The sequence below is a fragment of the Larus michahellis genome, chromosome 2 (genome assembly GCF_964199755.1).
Source record: "Larus michahellis chromosome 2, bLarMic1.1, whole genome shotgun sequence".
Classification (NCBI taxonomy): domain Eukaryota; kingdom Metazoa; phylum Chordata; class Aves; order Charadriiformes; family Laridae; genus Larus; species Larus michahellis.
Window position 1 is genome coordinate 52,891,947 of NC_133897.1, and position 21,117 is coordinate 52,913,063.

General features: G+C 38.9%; 1 protein-coding gene across 5 annotated transcripts in view; it reads left to right on the forward strand.

The window, feature by feature from the left end:
* ELMO1 (engulfment and cell motility 1) overlaps positions 1 to 21,117 on the forward strand; it is a 311,733-nt gene that overhangs the window by 131,588 nt on the left and 159,028 nt on the right. For all 5 annotated transcript variants that reach the window (XM_074575423.1, XM_074575425.1, XM_074575424.1 and 2 more), the window contains one exon: positions 13,790 to 13,894. In XM_074575423.1, coding sequence (XP_074431524.1) covers positions 13,790 to 13,894 — 105 coding nt within the window. The remainder of the gene's footprint in view (positions 1 to 13,789; positions 13,895 to 21,117) is intronic.

Below are 21,117 nucleotides of genomic sequence, written 5' to 3' on the forward strand. Positions count from 1 at the left end.
TTCCCTTTAGTATTGAACCAACGGGGTAAGACAGGAATGTGTATAGCGTTTATTCTCTCACTTTTACCCTTACGACCGCTAGAGGTTGCTCTTCTCCGGTGTTTGGAAGCCTCACTCTCCAGTCTGCCATTCCGTTTTGAAGCTGCATTTTTTCAGCAGGTATTTTAGAAATAAGCTATTGGTAATTTATTCCTCGGAGTAAGTTTTGGAAGGTGAAGGCTAATTATAAATATTTATTTCTAGGTGTTATGAGAGAGTTGCAGTTGTATAGTGACTGTTACTTGCAGTATTTTATCACTTTTTAATTAAAAAGACATAGAGATTCCTATGACTGTATTTGCTTTCTTAAACACTTACTTGGAAGTACTTCAGACAAAACAGAATTTGAGGACTATTTCTGCTGTTCCTGTTTTCAGAGAGTAACATTTATCTGTATAATCCTATTGCTGTGTGTAGGAATATCACATGAACAAGATCTAGTAGCTGGGAATAACAGCCCAGGAGCTCATGTAACATTGATCTTAAACCAATGAAAACATCTAAACTGCTGTCAATGTTTGAAATGACTCTGTATTTCATTAATATTGTCTGCATCAGAAGTGCAGCACCACCTTGTACTAGAGGAGCAGCAAAGTTGAATGCTTTTAGGAAAAGGAAGTCATAGAATCATTTAGATTTGGAAGGGACCTTTAAGATCATCGAGTCCAACCATTAACCTAACTGTGCCAAAACCACCAAGTCTACCTGTCTTTTAAATACCTCCAGGGATTAAGTCTTTAAAGCCTTAATTCGTTCCCTTCTCTGTCGCATTTAATTACACGCATGTGCAATATTTCTTCTATCTGCCTCTGCTTTTTCCTTCTTTACACTTGGCTCTGCATTTCTGTCATGATCTCTCTCTCTTGTTCAGCCCCAGGATGATAATTATAGTCCTCCTTCCCATCTGTCTTGGTTTCTGCCCTACCACTCTGGACCTCCTTCTTTCTCTAAGCCTTCCCATGCCCAAACACCTGGCTCTGACCCTTTCTCACTGTTGCTGCGTGCCCTTCTACTTCTCATTCCACTCCACTCCCCTTTGCTTTTTCTATAAGCCTTAAAAATGGGGCCGGGGAATGCTCAGGACAGGCAGCATCTTCAGAAGAAACTGCGCGTGCTCCAAAGAGACTTGTTAAATTCAGTTCATCCTGAGTTTTTCTAACGTGGCCAAATGTAGCTTACGTCCCAGAGGAATTTCAGGACTGACACAAGAACAAGTCTTTTACTAAACTGGATGTTTTTCTTGGATAGCATGAGTGGGCTGGAGTTTCTTCACAAAACAGTTGTGTAAAAAATGATTTAATAATAGCAATACAGTGCTAATGAAACATTCCTAAAAATGATCAAATAATTTGCTAAAACTTGCTAAGGCATTTGAACCTAAAGGAGATGCTAGGCATTCTGTCCTGACACTTAAAATAGTTGTAAAGTATCAGAAGCAAAAGAAAGTCTAAAAATGGAAAGTGTCAGACAACCTTGTACTGCAGGTGGCACAACCAGTTTTACTTGTAACTTAAACATCTTTCTCAAAGTTTCTATTTGCTGTTGACATCTTGCTTCCCTAAAGTTTCTGTGAACATTGCTACGTGATAGATCTCTGGCAGAGCGACCACAAGTACAGGTACTGAAACCTGTGTTAGAAAGGTGAACAAAATATGTGAAGTACAAGAAAAAAAAACCAAACAGAATGGAAGAGGAAGGGAATATAAATGAACTGATTATGATACTAAAGATGTAACTAAAGGTTTTACTAGTCTATACAGACATTTGGGAGGAGTCCAGTTGTTAATTTTACAGTTAAGTTTCCTGAATCTATATGGAGGTAACTCAGTCTGAAAATGGTATTTTTCATTTTATTTCCTGTTTAAAAAAAAAAAAAGTCTTAATTTCATGGGTTGCAAAACAAAGGAATGTTTTAATTTTATTAGCTTAATATTTTAGATTATTTTACAGGATGCAGCTCCACATTGTAGTCTCACAGAATGTTTTCTAAGTGAATACTTAGATCTTCTTTTTACAGTAATACTGAATGTCTGTCAGGATTATTTTTCTTTAATATTCACCTGAAGATGGAAATTCTTGATTTACTGTATTTGCATGGTTCGATATTATTTCGAGTACAGATGAACCTCATTTTAAAAGATCCTAACTAATTTGTAATATTGCACAGCAGAGGGCGCTAGCATCATACCAGTTGTAGTTTATTCATAAATTTATTCAACAGCTCATTTCAGCCTTAGAAATAGTAGAAATAACTGTTCTGGGCTGTAAATTCCCATTTCTCAGCTGAAGGCCAGCAGATGTTTGATGTTTAGGCTAAATGATACCTCTGGGGGCAATAAAAAGTTACTTAATTTGGCTTTCATGTAATGGTTTGTTATATAGTACACTGTAAGTAGAGTTTCTTTTCTGTCTGGCACTTACTGGTGAGATATTTTTTCCCTCTGAAATAATAGTTTTTTCTTGTGTCTGACTGTTTTTCAGCCTTGTGTAGGCTCCGTGACAGGGACGCTTTCTTGCAATCTGGATTTTCTAGTGGTTTTTTTTTTTGTGTGTGTGTGTGTTGCTTTGTTTTTTGTTTTTTTTTTTTTTTTTTTAAACAGTATCTGTAAAAGATGAGATTTCGTAAATGTAATTAAAGACCTAATCAGCAAAAAAACTTATGTTTGATTGCCAACTCAGGACGTGTTCTGCAAATGTGTGCAACGGCAGCAAAGCTGAGAGACAGAAATACAGAAATCATTGAGGTGCCACACAAGCGTAATCTCCTAGCCACGCTGTGCTTGGTGCTGTTAGGAGCCCATAGGTGTGTGACCTACTGCATTCTTTCCCATAAGCATAGTTTCATAGTTTTAAGCTACCGTTTGCTGTAAACAGAGCATTCCATGGTTTCATGTTGTGCTGTGTATTTGGTGCTAGGTTGTGGAAATACGGGACCGTGTTGGAAAAAGGATTGCTCCATGAAGAACGAAGCGCTGCACACTGGGGTTTGCAACTTAGCAGGATTCATGCTGAAACTCTACTCTCCACACTAACGTTTAGATTTCCTGAGGCGTTCAAGTCAGCGTGTGGCTGTGGGAGGTATCTCCTCTGGTATAACTTAAGGGAGGGTAGCCTGCAGCGTTAGTGTTTATTGTGCAGATCTCTTCTGTTGAGCCCCTGAACCACTTTCAGCAGTGCAAGGAAGCGTGGGTAGATGTCTGCTGAGCACAAGCAGGGGAACAGCGTGGTTGCCCCTCTACGTGAGTGAGGCAGAGCTGATGAGGATGAGGACTCCATAGCTTCTCAGCCAAGTGTGATTGCAGTATGGAGCAAATACTGAAGAGTGACAAAAAAATGGAGATGGGTGATGAAAACCACGAGTTGATCACTAAACCCAAACAAAGATAATGTATTTTTTTCTTCATCATCAGACTTCTGTCTGCTGATCCTGAGTGCTAACAGAGGGATGCAAGAGAATTACTGCTGTTCGGAGGCATAAGGTTTTAAATGGCTGTGAGAAAAACCAAGAAACTTTATTTTATTAACAAAAATGTATCAGTTGTAACCAGGAAAGCCTGACCTATGAGGTGCGCAATGTATTATATCTGTGTATTAGAGGAGATACTAAGTTTATATAAACTTGGTACTGTTGATCTGAGATAACAATTGCGCAGAAGGAGGTGTCTGGGACAGATCTGTTGTTATAGTGACCCACAACTGGGGCCAGAAAATCCGTATGTTAAAGCTGCTGTTCTTGTTTACCATGCAGCTGCATGTGATTTATCAGGATTGTTTGTCAGCAGCTATGGGCATCTAACAATTTGCACATTGTTAAAATGAATAAACCAGCCTTTTACCATATACTGCTGTACTCCTCTTAGCTTTAGTCCTTCCAGAGGAGAAGAGATTTAAAACACAGAAAAAAAAAAAAAAAAAATCCTGTTTTGGTGGGCTACCAACCTCCTTTGACCTTTCAGTATCACTTTAAGAATGAAGTTAAAACTAATCAGAGTGAAATATCTGTGTCTGTGTGAATGAACTGACTCTGTATAATCTCAATCCTTTTGTGTTTTGATTTTGTAATACTTTATTTGATCATTTTGTGGTTATTATAAATATTACTTGGAGGTATCATCCTTTAAATCAGTATCTTAATGACAGGATAAGTTAAGCTATTTTGTGGAGGGAAGGTAAAAGCGTTTTTATATTTGTATACCTTTCCAATATTTTTAATTGTGAAATAAAAATCTTAAACTCCTTATGTTTTGAATAAGTATGCCTCTTTTCAAGAAAATCCACTAATGAATGTAAATGTGCTAATTTAAAATTAGGGACAATGGACTATGTATTTTTATATACTATGTATGATTTCACTGTGTTGTTTTCTTGTTTGCTGCTCATTTACTCTGTGCCTCCCAGTTATAAACTCGTGGGGGCAGGCAAGCGTCGTGGATTTCGATATAGTAGGGCTGTGTATCGTAACAGAAGAGTTCTTTTACTGCTAATTGTTTTCTGACCCCTTCTCTTAAGGATGGATCTTGGACATCTTTGTCTGAATATTATGTACTGCACATGCCTCAGAATTTGCACACAAAAAAAAATAAGATGAAGAAACAGCCCCCCCCCCCAGACTGGTCAGACATAATGACATCTCTTTTCTTTTGTAGTGCGGGCTTCATCTGTTTCACAAGGCTTGACTTGGGTAGCTGATTCCACACATGCCCTTTGTTGAGATTGAAGTTAAGTGTTTTGTGAAACAGTGTAAATTCAATTTAATGTTAATTACTGCAAATTGGGGTTTATTTAAGCCTATGCAATTTTCCAGTGTATGCGTGCATGCAAACAGATCTATATGTTACTTAAATGTACATATCTGTTCCCCCTCCTCTCATTCCTCATATTTTATTTTTTTTGCCTGTCATAAGATTTAAAGGACAGTAAATAGCATAGCACACAAAGTATTTAGCTTTTCTTCAGTTACAAAGAATTACAGCCATTCTCTTTGAATATGAGATTTCATTAACTTAGGCCTATGAATGAACTAAAAGACAAGGGGAAGAAAAGTGACACATTGGTGAATAACTGAATTATTTCCCCAAATGAAAAACACCTTCATATCTGAATTCTGAATGTTTGATTGTTCGATTAGTCAGCTTATTACACAGCCCCTACATGAGTGGCAATGATATGTGTTCTTTTAAAAATTCCTTAATTTTCTTAAATCTTCCTGAATTTTGGTGCAGCTTGGTCCTCTTTGATGCCTGTCTGGAAGAAACCGGAGACAGTGCAGAACAGTGCCCAGGCATGCAAAACATAATATCTGTGTTTTGCAGAGTGCAGCTCTAGTCACAAGAGCTTCACATTCCTGTAGAGGGAGGCAAAGAAAAATGGAAGTCAGGTGAACTGAAAATGCCTAATAAATGGATCCAGTGTTTTTTTCTCTTTTATTACATCACTATTGAGGACAGATGAGGGTATGCTATAGGATGGACATAGATTATTGTCGACTTAAGACAGAAGTTCGAACTCAAAGGTTTTAGGAGGGATTCGTCATTTTTTTTCCAAACCTGTCTCTGACATCTGCAGAGCTGGGCTGTTTGTACTCTAGCAGGGGGAAGATGTGACCGTAGAGCGCATCGTTTTGTATGTGGGGACGTTTGTTCAAAGGTAGCTAAAATATCATAGATGTTGACAGTTCCTTTACTCTAGATTAGTTTTCAGCTTGTCCTCTGTGGTTACTGAAAGCTTGACCTGGTCACAGGTAATAAAAGAAGTGGCAGTGTGTGAACCACGGAGCTCCGTAGAGCTTTCTTTACCTAGGGCTGTGAGTCCGTATGCCTAGCCACAGATGACATTTCAGCTCAGTTCCCCAGTTTTAAACTTTGACAGCTGTTGTATCTGACTGCCAGGCAGCCAGTAGATTCACATGGCTGATTCATCTGGAAGTGGAGCTTTCTCAGGCACAGGGCTGACTTCTCCCTACTCTTTATTTGAACTAAACACAGCCTGGCCCCTTCCTTTTGTACATGACAGCCATTTTAGCTGGCTTCATTGAAAGAGAAAAATGTGAAACCTTTCTACAGAAATACAAAGAGTAAGATCTGTCACAACTTATTTTTGGTTATACGTGGCACTGGGTTTAGGTTCCTTGCAAAGCTCACCATTCTCAAAGCAACGCGGTTTGTAAGGATGCAGGGATGTCCCTGTCCGCCACAGTCGTTGTAATTAATGAAATTCCCTTGGGAACTATAATTCACCGCACAAACGGAGTGCCAGTCGTCTTGTTCTGTGGTTGTGCTGTGCCCACCATAGTACATAAGCATCATATCCTTTATGGGAGCTGATAGTTGTTACAGCTGGGAGGATCCCATTCAGAGTTTCACTCAAGTCTGATGATGATGATGATGATGTATAGGAGAGGCAACTGCAGCAGTTAAGTGGGCTGCTTCGCGTGTGGGTTCCCTGTAGATACACATCCTTGGAAAAATTCTAATGATTATTTTTACTCTTGATTTTACTCCATTGCTTATAATTTAAGTCATTTTTCTTTACAAGAAACCACAATTTAAAGGTGTGTTTAATTAACACACCTTAATTACAGAGGCAAATTTTATGTCAAAAAGGTTAAGATTAGATAAAACTGCCTGAAGTGTAACTAAAACAATCAAAAAGATTCTCTCCTAGTAGTCTTATACTTAGAAGACTGTGATTCAAGCTGCCCAAGATTTGGTTGAACTTGGCTTTCAACCTTTCATTTTACTTAATAAAAAGGCCTAGAGATTGGGTTTTTTCCTTGTTGATAGGCTATGCAAGTCGTGTGCTTTGGCCATACGCTAAAATACACATTTATATACGCTTGTTAACTATTTTATATCACTTCCTTAACTTTTATCCAAAATGCCTGTTGAAGAGCTCTGAACTTCTCCTTAATGAGTAGTCTTTGAACCATCGGTCAGGACCATGAATGTTTGTACACCAATCTACCAACAGTGCCAGCCGTTATGCTTAAATAATCAGTGGAAGTCACAGCGTACTTTACTCAACAGACATTAAGCTTACCTGAACTCCAAAAAGACTTCTCATGCCAAAATTAGACTTAGGAACACTAAGCGTAATTAATTTACATATCTGACAGGATTCACAGAGATGAAATTACTCAGGTAGATTTTGATTCTGCTGTGTCTGACTTCTAGTTGCAAACATTTAATCTGTGTTTGCTTACAATATTCAAGTTTAGATAGATTAATTTTTTTGGCTTGCTGTTCCTGCTAGCACTGTTCACACTGTTTTCTCACACGACTGTCTTCTTGCTAGCTTGATAATTATCCTGCTGGGCAGGATGAGACTTCGTGCCTTAGATCCTTTCTACGTAGAAAAGGCAAACTCCTTTAATGACACTGGTAAAATTAAACCAGTCCATCTCCTCACAAGGTCCAAGCCATAAGAAGGCTTATATTGATGACACTATTTCTTTTTAGGTTGGGGATACTCCATGGCAGTTTATCGTGGTGTACTTCTTGACTGCTGTAATTCAAACAACATAAAAATTGCTTGCTGGCCAGGACATGGGTAATATACTTCCATCATGATTTTGGAAGAGCTGGAGCTATCTGAAAAGCTGTAGCTCTTGCTCTCCAGCTGCCCTGGCTGGAGAGATACCTCCCTCACACCCGTTCACTTGGGCCTCTAGAAAGTCTCCTGGGAATGGTCCCTAATTCCCTGCAGTGAAAGCCGTCTGGATTAGCTCATGCCTTGTCCAGCAGTGGTTTGATCTAAAGTGGACTGACTTGGCCCAAAAGTGTAACAGGAAATCTGTCTGTTAAATGAACTGATAATCTCAAGTGTGGAGTAGTAATAAGCTAGGATGGCTTTTAGTTTCTTGACCCAGTCTAGCTAGATCTGTGAGTGGGTGTTATACTGCTTATTCAGTTATTCTGTAAACTAGCGGATACTAGGAGATATCTAGTAGTAACTTCCCACGCTGAAAAAAAGTGTAATCGAAATGACCATGTCACATTGATTCATTTTAAATGTCCCTGAGAGAATACATGACCTGTTACTGCTTGATAGCTTCATTTGTCCAGAAAACATTACTTCAATAATGTCGTCAACGATCTGTGAAGTGCTAAACATGTATCCAACTTTAAAGTTTGTCCTTGTTGACTAAAATAAAACCTGAAAGGTGGTTCATAGTTGTTATGCATTGGACAAGATGTGATCACTCTAAGTTATAGCACTCACTTAGATTCTTTTAGGCTTTCAAGCTATTGACAGTCCATAGGACTTAAGATCGTGGAATCCAAAGCATTAGCTCCATAAGCTGTAATATAAGGGTGTATAAAATACAAAGAATTATGTAAGAGCTTTCTGTCTTGCTTTACCACATGTGATTTATTTACGGCTGAAAATATGCAGTGTTTGTCTTTTGACATGCCCTGTTATGTTTTATCTGATGATGTTAGCTGGTTTAGTTACACCACCATAACATTCAGTTTTTTGCAATTCTGACCAGCATAGCATCCATTTATGATTGGGACAGATTTCTAGTGGTGACTTATGTAGGGCTCTGTGGTGCTTTACATTAGATTACATGGTAGCTCAGTGAATTAAGGGAACATGGTAGTCAAATTGTCATTTTTTAAATCTCTTATAGGGCAAATTATGTGCAGGTTGTGCTTATGATTTCTTTGCTACTGAGGTGAGTTTTATGTTGGTGAAGTCAAACTTGATCCAGAAAGGCTGTTGCTTGGATTCTGTGGATTGGAGTGAGCTTTATTATTGGAGGATAACATTTGCAGTCTAATGCAGTAATATGTACTGCAAAGCTGTCATTAAAAAAAAAAAAAAGTTAAACAGGTAGAAACGGCCAAATATTTGCTGAAACATAAAGCTGGGGAAAGATAGGGACACGTTAATTAAAGAAAAAACTACCATCGTTGTATGCAAACATAGTTTGTAAGTCTTTATGAAAACTATATCCAGCAGAAATATACTGGAGTTCTTTATATGTAGTGGGGACGTGATTTAAATTACTTGCACTGAAAATATCTTAAAAAATTTTCTGCATATTCTTTCAAAGATACAACAGTTTCTGAGCTTTGGATACTTCTGACTTGAGGTAGACAGTGTTTTTATTATTTTTCCAAATTTAGGGATTTTCCAGATACGCTTTAATTTTACCATAGGGTTCTGTTGGAAAATGAAAAAAATTGGCTTTGGAAGAAAAAATATGAACATTTGCCTATTTAAAGAGTTATCAAGAGAAAAACAAATCTGTTTGTTAGTTCTTGCTTTCATTGAATACATAGAGGTTGAAAATTCCCAAGGCACACTTATATCTCATTAAATTGGATGGTGGAAGTTGTGTGCATCATCTTGTCTTTGAATACAGTGCTGTTAAACAAAAAGACAAAATTATTTCCTCATTAAGAATTTTATCTGACTACCTCTTCACAAATGTTGTTTTTTTTTTTAATGTAGCATTTTTTTCTTATTTGTAATTCTTGTATAAATGAACAGATGGGAACATTTTAGTTGTAAAACTTCAGGATTATTTAGGGAAGGGGTAAATGGTGAGGTTGCGTGCTCGTTGATACTTCCAACATAGGTTTATCAGTTCATAATTTGCTGTGAATATCACTTAAAAAGTTCCCACCCTCCTGGTCCTGAGTTCTTGTGAACATACATCCATGTACGTACAACTGTGATTTCCTCATTTGACCCAGGGAACGCTTTTGTGTAGGTGTTGTAGAACCAGGTGATTGCTTTCCTTCCTAGCCCACAGAACCGTGGTTTAGATTTAGAAGAAGGAAGATGAAGAATAAGTGCAAGTAATTGAAGATGGGAGAAAGTGATTACTGTCCTTGGCACTATCTTTGTAGACAGATTGTTCCTTTTTCTGTAGGAAAAAATGTGACCAGTTTTGAGAGGGTTCATTTTAGATTGACACCATTTAAATTGGACTCTTCAGTTCTGAAGTTCTTCGTCATCTGTTCTTTTACAGTCCTAATTCCTCCCTGAGAACTTCTGTAGTGTTTTTGTCATACAATACAGAACAGCATTTCACCTGAACCGCTTTGGGGTTGGGAAAACAGAAATTTGCTCTTCTGTGTAGAACAGCTATTACTGGGTCTAGCACCTACTGCAAGCAGCTTTCAGAACAAACTAGCATGACTTGGCAACTGATTTACATAGCTGCACATAGCACTGCTGCAAAGTCTGTGATAAGCTGTCAATATCTGTCAAGACAGAAATAAAAAGTTTGTACCTTAATATAGGCTAGGAATGCAGAGAAATTAATGGTTTCTGTGCTTCAGAATATTCATGTGGAAGATACTGTTGTTAAGAATAATGTAAGGAACAAGCAGTGCTTATTCCATTAGCAGGTATCTACAGACAGTACACCATTCCTGTGATTAGGTATCTCAGGGCGATGACATGTTCTTACGACTGAAATCTATACATCCCTCAGAGATTGCCTTGAAAGCCAAAAGTAAGACAGTGGAGCCATTCAGGACAGAAAAGAAAGCTTTATGCAGCTAGGACTGCATGAGAATGCTAGGCTGTCTGAATATAATTACTGCACTGGAATTTATCCAGAATAGCTCTAATTTTGTGAAACATGACAGGTGATTTTTATTTTTTTTTCTAATGGCATAAGCAGACGTGGTTTTGGGTTTACATCTTATCCAAAAGAATGAATTTTCGTTTCCACAGTACCCTACTAAGCCGGCTAACAAATTCTTGATGCTTTTGGTGTGTTAGCACGTACGGTGTAAGAGCATAAGCTATTAAATACCACTCAGATGCTGAAGCTGAAAGATATGTAGGTATTACTCAATCTAGTGGAAAAAAAATCAAAAATCGTCTGAAAAATTGGAGGTAACAAATCTGTTCCATTTGTATTTCTTATTATTGGCTTTTTATAAAGAGAAAAATGTAATAGACTTTATACTAAACAGATGCAACTAATATGCCTGAAGCACTGTGTTCCATGTATTTAATAAATTATGTTGTAGGTGGGGGTGTTTGCATACTTCTGAATTATTCACTACAGCATTTTAGATAATTTATCTTTGTATCTCATTTCTAAACCCACTCTCAATAAGTTAATATTTCAACCGCAAACATTCACCATGTTAAGAAAAGGATGATTTTAGGGGGAGGGCGGAAGAAGGAAGGGAACAAAGCAGCTGGCATTCCTTTGGAATGTGAAGAATAATTGAAAAGATGTATTGCCTCATACATGCCAGAACCGTCTTGTGGATCCTTAGCTATTATCAGCTGGTATATCTCCAGTTATTGGACGTAACAGAACTGAGGATCAAGCCCTACATGTCTTGGGATCTAAAGTGACAGAAACTTTTGAAACAAACAACTGAAAACAGCTGGGTTTATAGGCTTGACTTGGAGAAAAAATAGTAAGTGGTGGAGAGATGGCTTTCCTGATTGAACACTGAACTAGTAGTGATGGTAAGAGACAAAATGAGTCATCCTTACTAAATGTGGTGAGATTTCTGATGCTCTCTCTGATGTTTGTTGATGTTTCTCTGTAATATGAGATGTAGAATTGGTTGAAGGAAAGAACTATTCAAGTAACAGTAAGTCAGCCTTTTTATTCCAGTGTCCTGCTTTTTTTTTAACATTGTTTGTAAATACCAGTGAAATGACTGCTATTATTTTGATAGCTGGAGAAGGGTGGATGGGTCTTTGTCCTTGCTCTGCTTGCCAGGTATTCATCCAAGTATACTCTGCCTGTGCTATAGCATGGGGCTGCAGAGAGTATGTGCAGCCCTATGCTGAAGTTCTGCCTGCAAAAGGTGGTGTAAAACTGGTGCTGTATGGTTCCTTGTTGACAGCTTCCCAACAGCTTTCCCAAGGGAATGTGCCTTATGGCAGGGCTAAGTATCAAGTGGAGTTTCCCCAGGACTTGTACTTTACTCCCCAAATGAGGGTGGTTTCAAAGGTGTAGGTGGTCCTGCTGAGATATTTGTGCTGGGGTTGGGGGGGGGGAGTTGGGGAGGGCATTTGTGTGTCTGCCAGACTCAGCCTCTCTTGAAATGCACTTTCTGGAATGCTTGAAAATTGTGGGAAGGGAAGTTTTCTCCTCCCAGAAGCTGAATTCTCTTGGGCTTGTGATGTGTGTATCACATGTGGAAGATGGAAGGTTGAGTTGGGGAAATAGTCGCGAAGGGCTTTTGTTTGTCATTCAGATGAACAGATGAAAGTTTAAAAAAGATGAGTTTTTGGAGAACATAACTCAGCCTTTGTTTTCCTGCCCTAGACTACTACCCTTCTGAAATATATACTGCATAGATATTTCCATATAAAGTCTAGGATTCCAGACATCTCTTGATTCCCTATTGCAAAATTATGAGCCTATGATAGTTTTGCTTGTATACCAGTTCTCCTAAGCTGGAGATGTAAAATGAACAGGTTGTGCATGCCATCTTCAGCCCAAAATCTTTGTCTACTTTTAAAGTTGCAGCAGCCATCTTAATGTGTAATTTTTGCTTTCTAAGACTTGTAATCTTTCATGTGACTATGAATTATTGCCTGGCTAAAATCAACCTATCTAAAGATAAGATGGGCAAGAGAGTGGAGTCTCACATTCTTACAACTTTATGGCCTGACACACTCAACAGGAGGAAAAGTAGTAAAACCCATTCTTTTGTCAGTGAGGTGGGTGGATCAGACCCTGAGCACACAGCAGAAACAGACTGATGGAAGAAGAAATCTGTACTGATCTTTGCCAGTTAGTTTTCTGCTAGTAAATGCACTTTTAAAGTCTCTGTCAGCTGGGTCTTGCAGAATAGAAATGCCATCGCAAAGCAACTAGGGAAATCTTTCAGTGTCAGAATGATGAGTGGAGCTGGAGATATTACAGAGGTGATACTGATAAAAGAGCATAGCAGACAACAGGCATTTTTTGATGGAAATGTACTCTTGGGTCTTTGTTTTTCTGAACAGCTTCTGTGGTGTTTTAAAGCCTGTCTGTAGGCAGGCAAATGTTCGTATCTAAACCATGAACTGCACGAAACTTATTCAAATGTATATTTAATTCCATCCAATCAAAAGATGGACTGGGTTAATGAATATTTTGAGCAAATGTAGTTTTTCATGTAGTGTGTAAAACTGAACATTTGAAATTTGTAGGTGCGTGTGGAAGCTAACTGGTTTTGGTTATATTTGGTATAGTCATTCATTAATTCCATAGTTGAAATTCATAGATTCAGAATGTAACAAAAAAATTTACCCAAATTCCACAAGGTGAATTTGTTTAATTTCATACACTTTTGTCTGAAGCCCTTTGTGTTCAGAAGACCACAAGATCCAATGGACTTAACATAGCTTTTGAATTTAGTAGTTTTTTTCTCCTTTTTGTGGTTTATTTGAAATTGTTCCTTAGCTGTTGTATAAAAAGGTGTTTTGGTGGCTGTTTGCATATATATCTGCATTTTCATGTAAATAGTACTTTTAGTACCACCAAGGAGCCTATCTGCCATGAAATGCTTATAGATCCGTGCTTCTAAAGCATTCAACCTTTGGGAAACTCCATTCTGAAGTGACTGACTGACACGCCAACCTCATAGTGTTTGCATTTGGCTTCAAAGTTCTTTGAGACATGAACCATTTCCTTGTTAAGAGTTTTCTGCTCAGCAAAAAGAGCTCTGTTGCTGGACTTTTTGGCACAGCAACACGGTGCACATCACTGGGGAGCTGACAGCTTTTGTAAAGACACTAATTGAGTGATCTTGTTATCTTCTTACAGAATCATGTAAACCCAGCAATGGATTTTACGCAGACTCCTCCAGGAATGCTAGCCCTCGACAACATGCTGTACTTTGCTAAACATCACCAGGATGCTTATATAAGGGTAAGACTTCTTCTTGTCTTTGAGATCTGTGTGGTGGCCTGTTCACAGTGATTATGTCCTGTCTACAGTTGACTCTGAAGAGGAGGTTCAGAATCCTGATAACAACACACTCCAGGAAGGCAAAGCACGTAACGCTAAAACATGACATAAGTCTGTTAAAGCTTTGTGAGAAAGCTGTATAGCTGTCAACTCTGTCATTGCCGAGTCAAATATTATAGGTATTACTTTTTGCAAGTATTACTTTTTGCTTAGGCCTGCGAAGAGACGGGAGATGAGCTTGTGCCTTTTTGAGATGCCAGGTGGATGTCCATAAGCTCAGAAATGAGTAACTGTGTAGAATTCTCTGCCCTGCTCTAAGTCTACCGAAAACTGTCAGAGAAGGAAGCGTTGATGGGCAAATGCATTGATAAGTGACTGAGCTGTCAGTGTCCTGAGAGTTAAGATGCTCCCGCCAAAGCTACTGCTATAGGTGAAATAATGCTTGAAGAAAAACAGGTAAAAAGCATCATGATTCACTTGCACAACCTGTTCTTGCCCCCTGCCCACGCCACTTCCTACATTTGTTATTTCAAGGGTAGTTAAAGCAAGTTATGTGTTGCGTACTTACAAGAAGAGACACACAGCTGAATAATACTTGCCTCTGAATAGAACAACTTTTCCTGACCTTTATTGAAATCCAATACTTGCCAAGCGTAAACCTAGCGAGCACAGATGGGAGTAGAACATAGTCCAGAAAGTCAGCGTCTTGAAATAGTAGAGATGGCTTAACTCCCCATGAAAAACCACACACGCAGACCTGCTTAGAGAAGGTTGTGTATAGCAAGGCTGTGTAGACGCACCAATCATTTCTAATAAAAAGTTAAGTCAGTTTTTAATATGCGTTATCATTTAGTTTTTGCTCAGAGTGGATTAGTGTCAAAGCTCTAATAGGCTTGTAAAAAGCCTGCTGATATCTAGGCCAGGATGATCCATGGACATAATAGGAGAAAAACAAGATTGTAAGATCTGGTCGTTAAATATATCTTTCTTCTCAGTCTGAATCTAGCAATAACTGTTAAAAAAACTGTGGTAGCATGCAATACAGCAATAATTGTCAACACCTATAAACTCCTGAAATTAAGGGCTATTTCACATACTGGGCAACGAATGTGTTTTCTGGATAAACTATGCTGAATTGTGTTTATTTTTTTTTAATAAAAAGAGAATTGGTTACTATTTCTTATTAAGATTTGGTGAGATCTGGGCCGTGCTACTTCATAGCCTTCTTTTGAAAATTCTGAGTTTAGAGAATATACTTAGTAGGGGCATGCAGTGCTGCCAAATGAGACATTTGTGTTTTATAGAAGTCTGAAAGAATTTAAAGAGGGCAGAAATTCTGTTGAAAGAGAGCTTTCATTGACATCTCTCAATGTTTTTCGTATGTTTCATTTTCATGTTGCAAATGCTGTCTTAAAAATTGGGTTCAGTGTAGCGTGTAATTAGCCACTCTTTAGAAAGGACTTTGTTGCTGTCTCAGCTTTGTATCGATAATGCAGTATTCTTGCTGTTGCAATACTGAGAATTTTTGCTGTTATTTTGAGATGCCTGTTCTTATTCTTCTATGGTTCCTGTTAGAAATGCCATAGTGAGGCACGTGCGGATTAAATTGCTTACTGAGGAGCTTTGGGAACTCTTAACACGCCTTGACAGTATGTTAGCCTACCCACCTTTCCTGAGTAGTTCTACTTAGTGCTTATACTAGCATTGCTGGCATGGTAGCTCACTCATCTGTGGTGGTCCACCTTGTCATATTAACAGCATGCTGAACACCTCTGAATGGTGTTGTGCAACTTCTACAGCATTGCTATATGTCTACGCAAAAGACGCCTACTTTCTGTCTTTTTATCTGCTTGACTTACTAGCTGGTGTACAGTAGTTTCCTGTGGGCCCTGACATGCCCGTTTCCTTCTCATTTTGAGTTCTTTATTTCACATCTAACACTACCTTTTCTTCATGGCCTTTGGTTCCCAAAGCTCCCACAGCACCAGTTTGCTTTATTTGTACAGCCTGTTGACCTTCCTAATTGTTTAGATATATTTCTACTCTTATACCCTAACAAAAATTCTCTCTGGGATCAAGGTTAAGTTTCCACAAGAAATGGTTACCTATACAAATAATGCTTGCATAGTGAACAGCTTGTTTGAGAGGAGCTCTTCTCTTTTTTTTTTTTTTTTTCCTGTTGTTGATACTAAGAAATATTTTGGTTCCTAGGAGAAGAGATTATTTTCGACCCGGCCCTTTTTGATACAGTTGATTGCTGTAACATGGGTAAATTCCTAACCCCCAAAGTGAGGTAATATCTGTGCTGTGCAGTAATTGAAAATTGAGACTGAAAACCAGAGTTGGTTTGAGACGAACTTGGAAAATATGAAGTTTCTCCTGACAGAATGTGCGGTATTAAGCAGAGACGCTATCAGGAAGTCATGATGGTTCCACTGAGTGTATTGGCTGCCTTGTAACGTGCAGCACAAATCACTGCTGTTTGACCTGCTGTGCCCCAGCTGCATGGCCCTTAGTATAAGGTATCTTCTTGTATTACTGAAAAAAATGCATAAGAAGAAGTTGAAAGAGAAGACAGGCAATAAGTAATCCCTTCCCTTTTCATTCGTTGTTCTGCCTCTCATAAGTGATTCTGCTTAGAAATAATTTGCATAATAAATGGATTAGTTAGGTGGGAAGGATGTCTGAAACTGAAGTGCCCTTCGGGGGAGCGGCAGTGGGACTTCAAAGACCAGTACCAAACAAAATTACTCATAGCAAGAGTAAATACAATTGCAATGTGTTGAAGAACATGGGTGTGAAGGCAGTGGAGCAGATGGGTAACTCTGCATCTTGAAAGCAGAAGGCATTTCAAGTGAAAACATGGGTGTCACACGGTGAAGGAGGAAACAAAAATAACCTAACTTTTTTTCCCCTGTTTGATTCTTTCTTTCCTACTTCTGCATAGTCCATTTCTCTCATTCACCTTTTTCCTGTTGGATACTTATTCCTGAAATTACAGTTAATATGTTATTTTTCATCATTTCAACTTTGAGTTAATTGTTTCTGAATCTTGGCTTTTTGTTTACTATGCAATATGACTGGATCCTCCAGAAGAAAGGTTGTTTAGCGGAGGAGGAAAAAAACCCACCGTGTTTTCTTTGATTTTGTGGTGTCCTTAGCTATCATTTTGATTTTTAAAAGAAGTTTCCTATTGAATTAGCTTCCTGTTGAGTTAGCTTTTCTTTCTCTTTTTTATTAGTTGGATGGTTCTATCAGTGACGATATGCACTACATTTTTTCATGTTCCACTTAAATAATCAATTGCTGTCATCAGAGGTTTTGCTTTTAAAAGGTGGTGACATAGTATATGGAATGCATTGATGGAAATAATGTTGAATCTCTGCAAGAAATTTTAAAATTTTCCACAGGAAATAATTGGCAGCTTCCCAAGCTACATAATTATAGGACAGTCAGGGTGTATAATTAAGTTAACAGTGAAGAAAATGATTGGAATAAAGCTTTGTGACAGATAATCTAGTTTTTTTTGTTCTTTTGGAGCAGACAAGTTCCCCCCCGGTTCCAATTTGCTCCTTTCCAAAACTACTTCAGCTTCACATTCTACTAATTTTAAAAATAAAATTATAAGTTACCTTTTAAAACAGACTTCATTCAGTGCAGACGTCTGAGATTTTTTTTACTGGTAACTTATAGCAGTGTGCCTTTGAAACTTTCCTGAGTGTAAAAAGGGTCTGAGGAAAAAACTTTTTGTGGAAATACTATTACGCCACCATTGCTATTAGTATCTCCATTTGTTGGTGCTTTGTCATTGATTAGTTTGGGAATTTATGGTCCGAGACTATTTAGATCCATTTTGTTTTCAATGAGGAGAGAGGTATAAATATATGAAACTGCAATATTTTGTATGTATGCATATTTGTAGGTGTATATTCATTTGACTGATTTTGGGTTTTGTACGCATGCACTTCAGTGGTTGCTGATATTGGTGTAAAGTAATGATATTTACTTAATCTAGTGTAAAATGCAAGCTAAAGGAACCAAAATGGAACACTCCTTTTATTTGTAACCCTAAAAGATAAATTTGATAGTTGTTTTCATGTGTTTATATGTGCCATGTTTGTGCCTGGGATGCTTCTGTAGAAACACTAGCTTTGCAGTTTTGATAAGTTGACCCCTGTATGTGCAGTCAGTCTTCGTTTAGGTGTTCTTGATAGCAGGCAGCCAAACCCAAGCTCCTGCGCCAGTTGTGAGTGGACTGCCCTTCGTCTTGGCTCTTGGCTAATTTAACAGTGTTTCCACTCAGAAAGAGCAGACGCTGTTGAGTAAACGGAATTTACAAAAACGACACCATAGCTTCTCATGCACTTCCGTTCAAATAGTTCCTTATTTTACATTTTCCTCACAGGCATCTCACTACAGTGATAACCTTCATCTGGGAGGAGGTGTAGGATTTTACTTAGAGGTTATTGTATTTCACAGTGAGTCAGCTGAGTCATAAAGAAGTCCTATACAACTTTGTCTCTGGTGGGGTCCAGACTTCTCATTCTCATGAATTTGCTTTTGGTGACTGACAACTTGGTGACTTGGCTGGTCATAAAAAAAGGGTATAGACGTATTGTAGGAGGTCTCACTGCTTCTTTGGGGTGAGATTCTGCCTTGAAAAGGCACATACTCTGTCTCCTCGTTTTGTTTAAGCACAAGAGATTGGTGCAGGCAGAAACTGCAAATAAACTTAGCGACTCCGGGTCTGAACGTTGGTTATCCACCTATTTGGATTCTGCCCAGGTAGCTACCCAAGTTTGTGCCCAGTTCTTTGCCATTTATTAGATTAATAGGTTCTTCGTACGTGTAGGCAAAACTAAGCGTTCTTTGGAAAGAGATCATTTTACTGTAGCCTGAAATTCAAGTCCCTCATCTGTAGAAGCGAAGATTTACCCCATTTCCCACTGATTTTATCTATTTCATGCAAATATTTGTTACATACTGAATGTAAAATTTTCAGTATAAAATATTGTCACCAGGATGGGAAACCAGTGTTGAAACCCATGCTGAAAAGTTGGGCTTATTTATTCCTTGGTATGTGTTATAATGGATGCATTGCTACTACATTTTTGTGAATGATGTGTAAGATTTTTAGTGGTATTCTCATAGATTTTCTGTTCTTATATTTAAAACAAATTTTAAAAGTTATTAAAATGTTCCAAAACAAAACAACATTTGGACTTTGGTTGCACCAAGAGTTGTTTTGATTACCTGGAAATTAAAAATCGAGCTCGTTTAGGGTCAGTAGTAGAAAATCCCCTTTCCCCTGCCTCTGCTGAGCTGGAAAATCGGTTAGTCACAGAGCTGTGATATAGAGACGCTTCTTCCCCAGCAGCTACTTGAGTTGCTGCTTTTGGGGAGGACGAGGAGGGGGAGTTCTTTTCCTTTTTGAAGCTTTCAGAAGTCACACTGGAGAAGCAGGTGCTGTTTTGCAAGTGCCAGTGATGCAGGCAGGAAGATTGCTGGCAGCCTGTAGAGACCTTTCAGAACTTTAATGGGTTGAGTCACAGACTGTCTGCCGTATACTTTCTAACCCATGCAGTTGTTGTATAGGAGGCTGCCTACACATCCTTCCGCCAATTCACAAAGTCTCCTCATGCCTACTCATTCTAGCCTGATCAGATATGAGTAGTCCAACATATAATTTCAGCATTTTCTGAAATAAAATTGCACTTGATTTCTGCCATGCTGTTTTTTTTTTTCTTTTTCCCTAGAAATGATAGGAAAAGGGATGTAATTTATTTCTGTTCTGCTAAAGGTAGAGAGAAAAGTGAGCTTTGTTACATGGGTCTCGTGAAGGAATACAGTTTTCCACATGAGACCTAATTGCCGAAGCCCAGCCTGTTAATGTGTTCTTGTTTTCTGTTTTCTCTGATGGTCTTTCCATTCTCTGTTTTTACCTTCCACTGGATATCGAACTGTTTTTCTGCCTGCCTTTTGTTTTTTCCCAAGCATCACTCCAATGTCTCCGCTTTCTGTAACAACACACCAGGAAGTAGTGTGGTTTTGCTCCAAGGGCCTGCTGATGGCAGGATTGAGGTGGGTGCCCTACAGTAAAGAGGCAAAAGCCTGGAGTGGCTGGTTGCAGCATAAACGCAGAGTTAAGTTAGTACTGAGGGAGGAAGAGAATTGTAAGGGAGTCATGGCACCCTCTGCACAGCCCTCTGTGGTGTGTTCTATGGGATACATATCACAGTGTTACAGTCCTGCGTATGTTCAGATCACTTCTCACCATTCATAGCACACCTAAACTTTCACAGACTCACAGAGTGATGGGGGTTGGAAGGGACCTCTGGAGATCATCTAGTCCAAAACCCCCTGCCAAAGCAGGGTCACCTAGAGCAAGTGGGACAGAAACACATCCAGGTGGGTTGGTTTTGAGTATCTCCAGAGATGGAGACTCCACCACCTCTCTGGGCAGCCTGTTCCAGTGCTCTGCCACCCTCAAAGTAAAGAAATTTTTCCTCATGTTAAGATTGGGTTTCCTGTGTTCCAGTTTGTGCCCATTGCCCCTTGTCCTGTCACTGGGCACCGCTGAAAAGAGCCTGTCCCCATCCTCCTGACACCCACCCTTTAGATGTTTAAAAGCATTGATGAGATCCCCTCTCAGTCTTCTCTTCTCCAGGATGAACAGACCCAGGTCTCTCAGCCTTTCCTCATAAGAGAGGTGCTCCAGTCCCTTAATAATCTTTCCCATGTATATGGAAGCTATTGGCTAAATGAAGTCCGGATCCAGAGGGCCCAGAAGTTGTTGCAAGTCTAGCTATTGTCTTCAGAGGATTTGGAATCATACCATGAGTTGCAGCAGTAGCACAGAAAGATCTGTCTGGTTTTTGTGGAGCCACGATCCATCCCTCCGCCTGCAAAGCTGAGATGCGTATAGAGAAGATGACTAGCTATGGAGTCTCACAGGTTTTTTCCCATTCACTCTGTGCCAGGAGCATTTGTGGTGCTGTTCTAGCTGCCTGTCTCATTGATGTGTGATAGAGGTTGATGCTTTTCTAATATATCCACACAATAATGTTAGAGCACTAGTAGGGCCTGTTTCACATTATGAAAGAAAAGAAAATTCAAAAGCTTGCTATATTCTGCCGGTACTACAGTTTCCTGCCCTTCATCTCTGCCACAGGCGAACAAGGAGA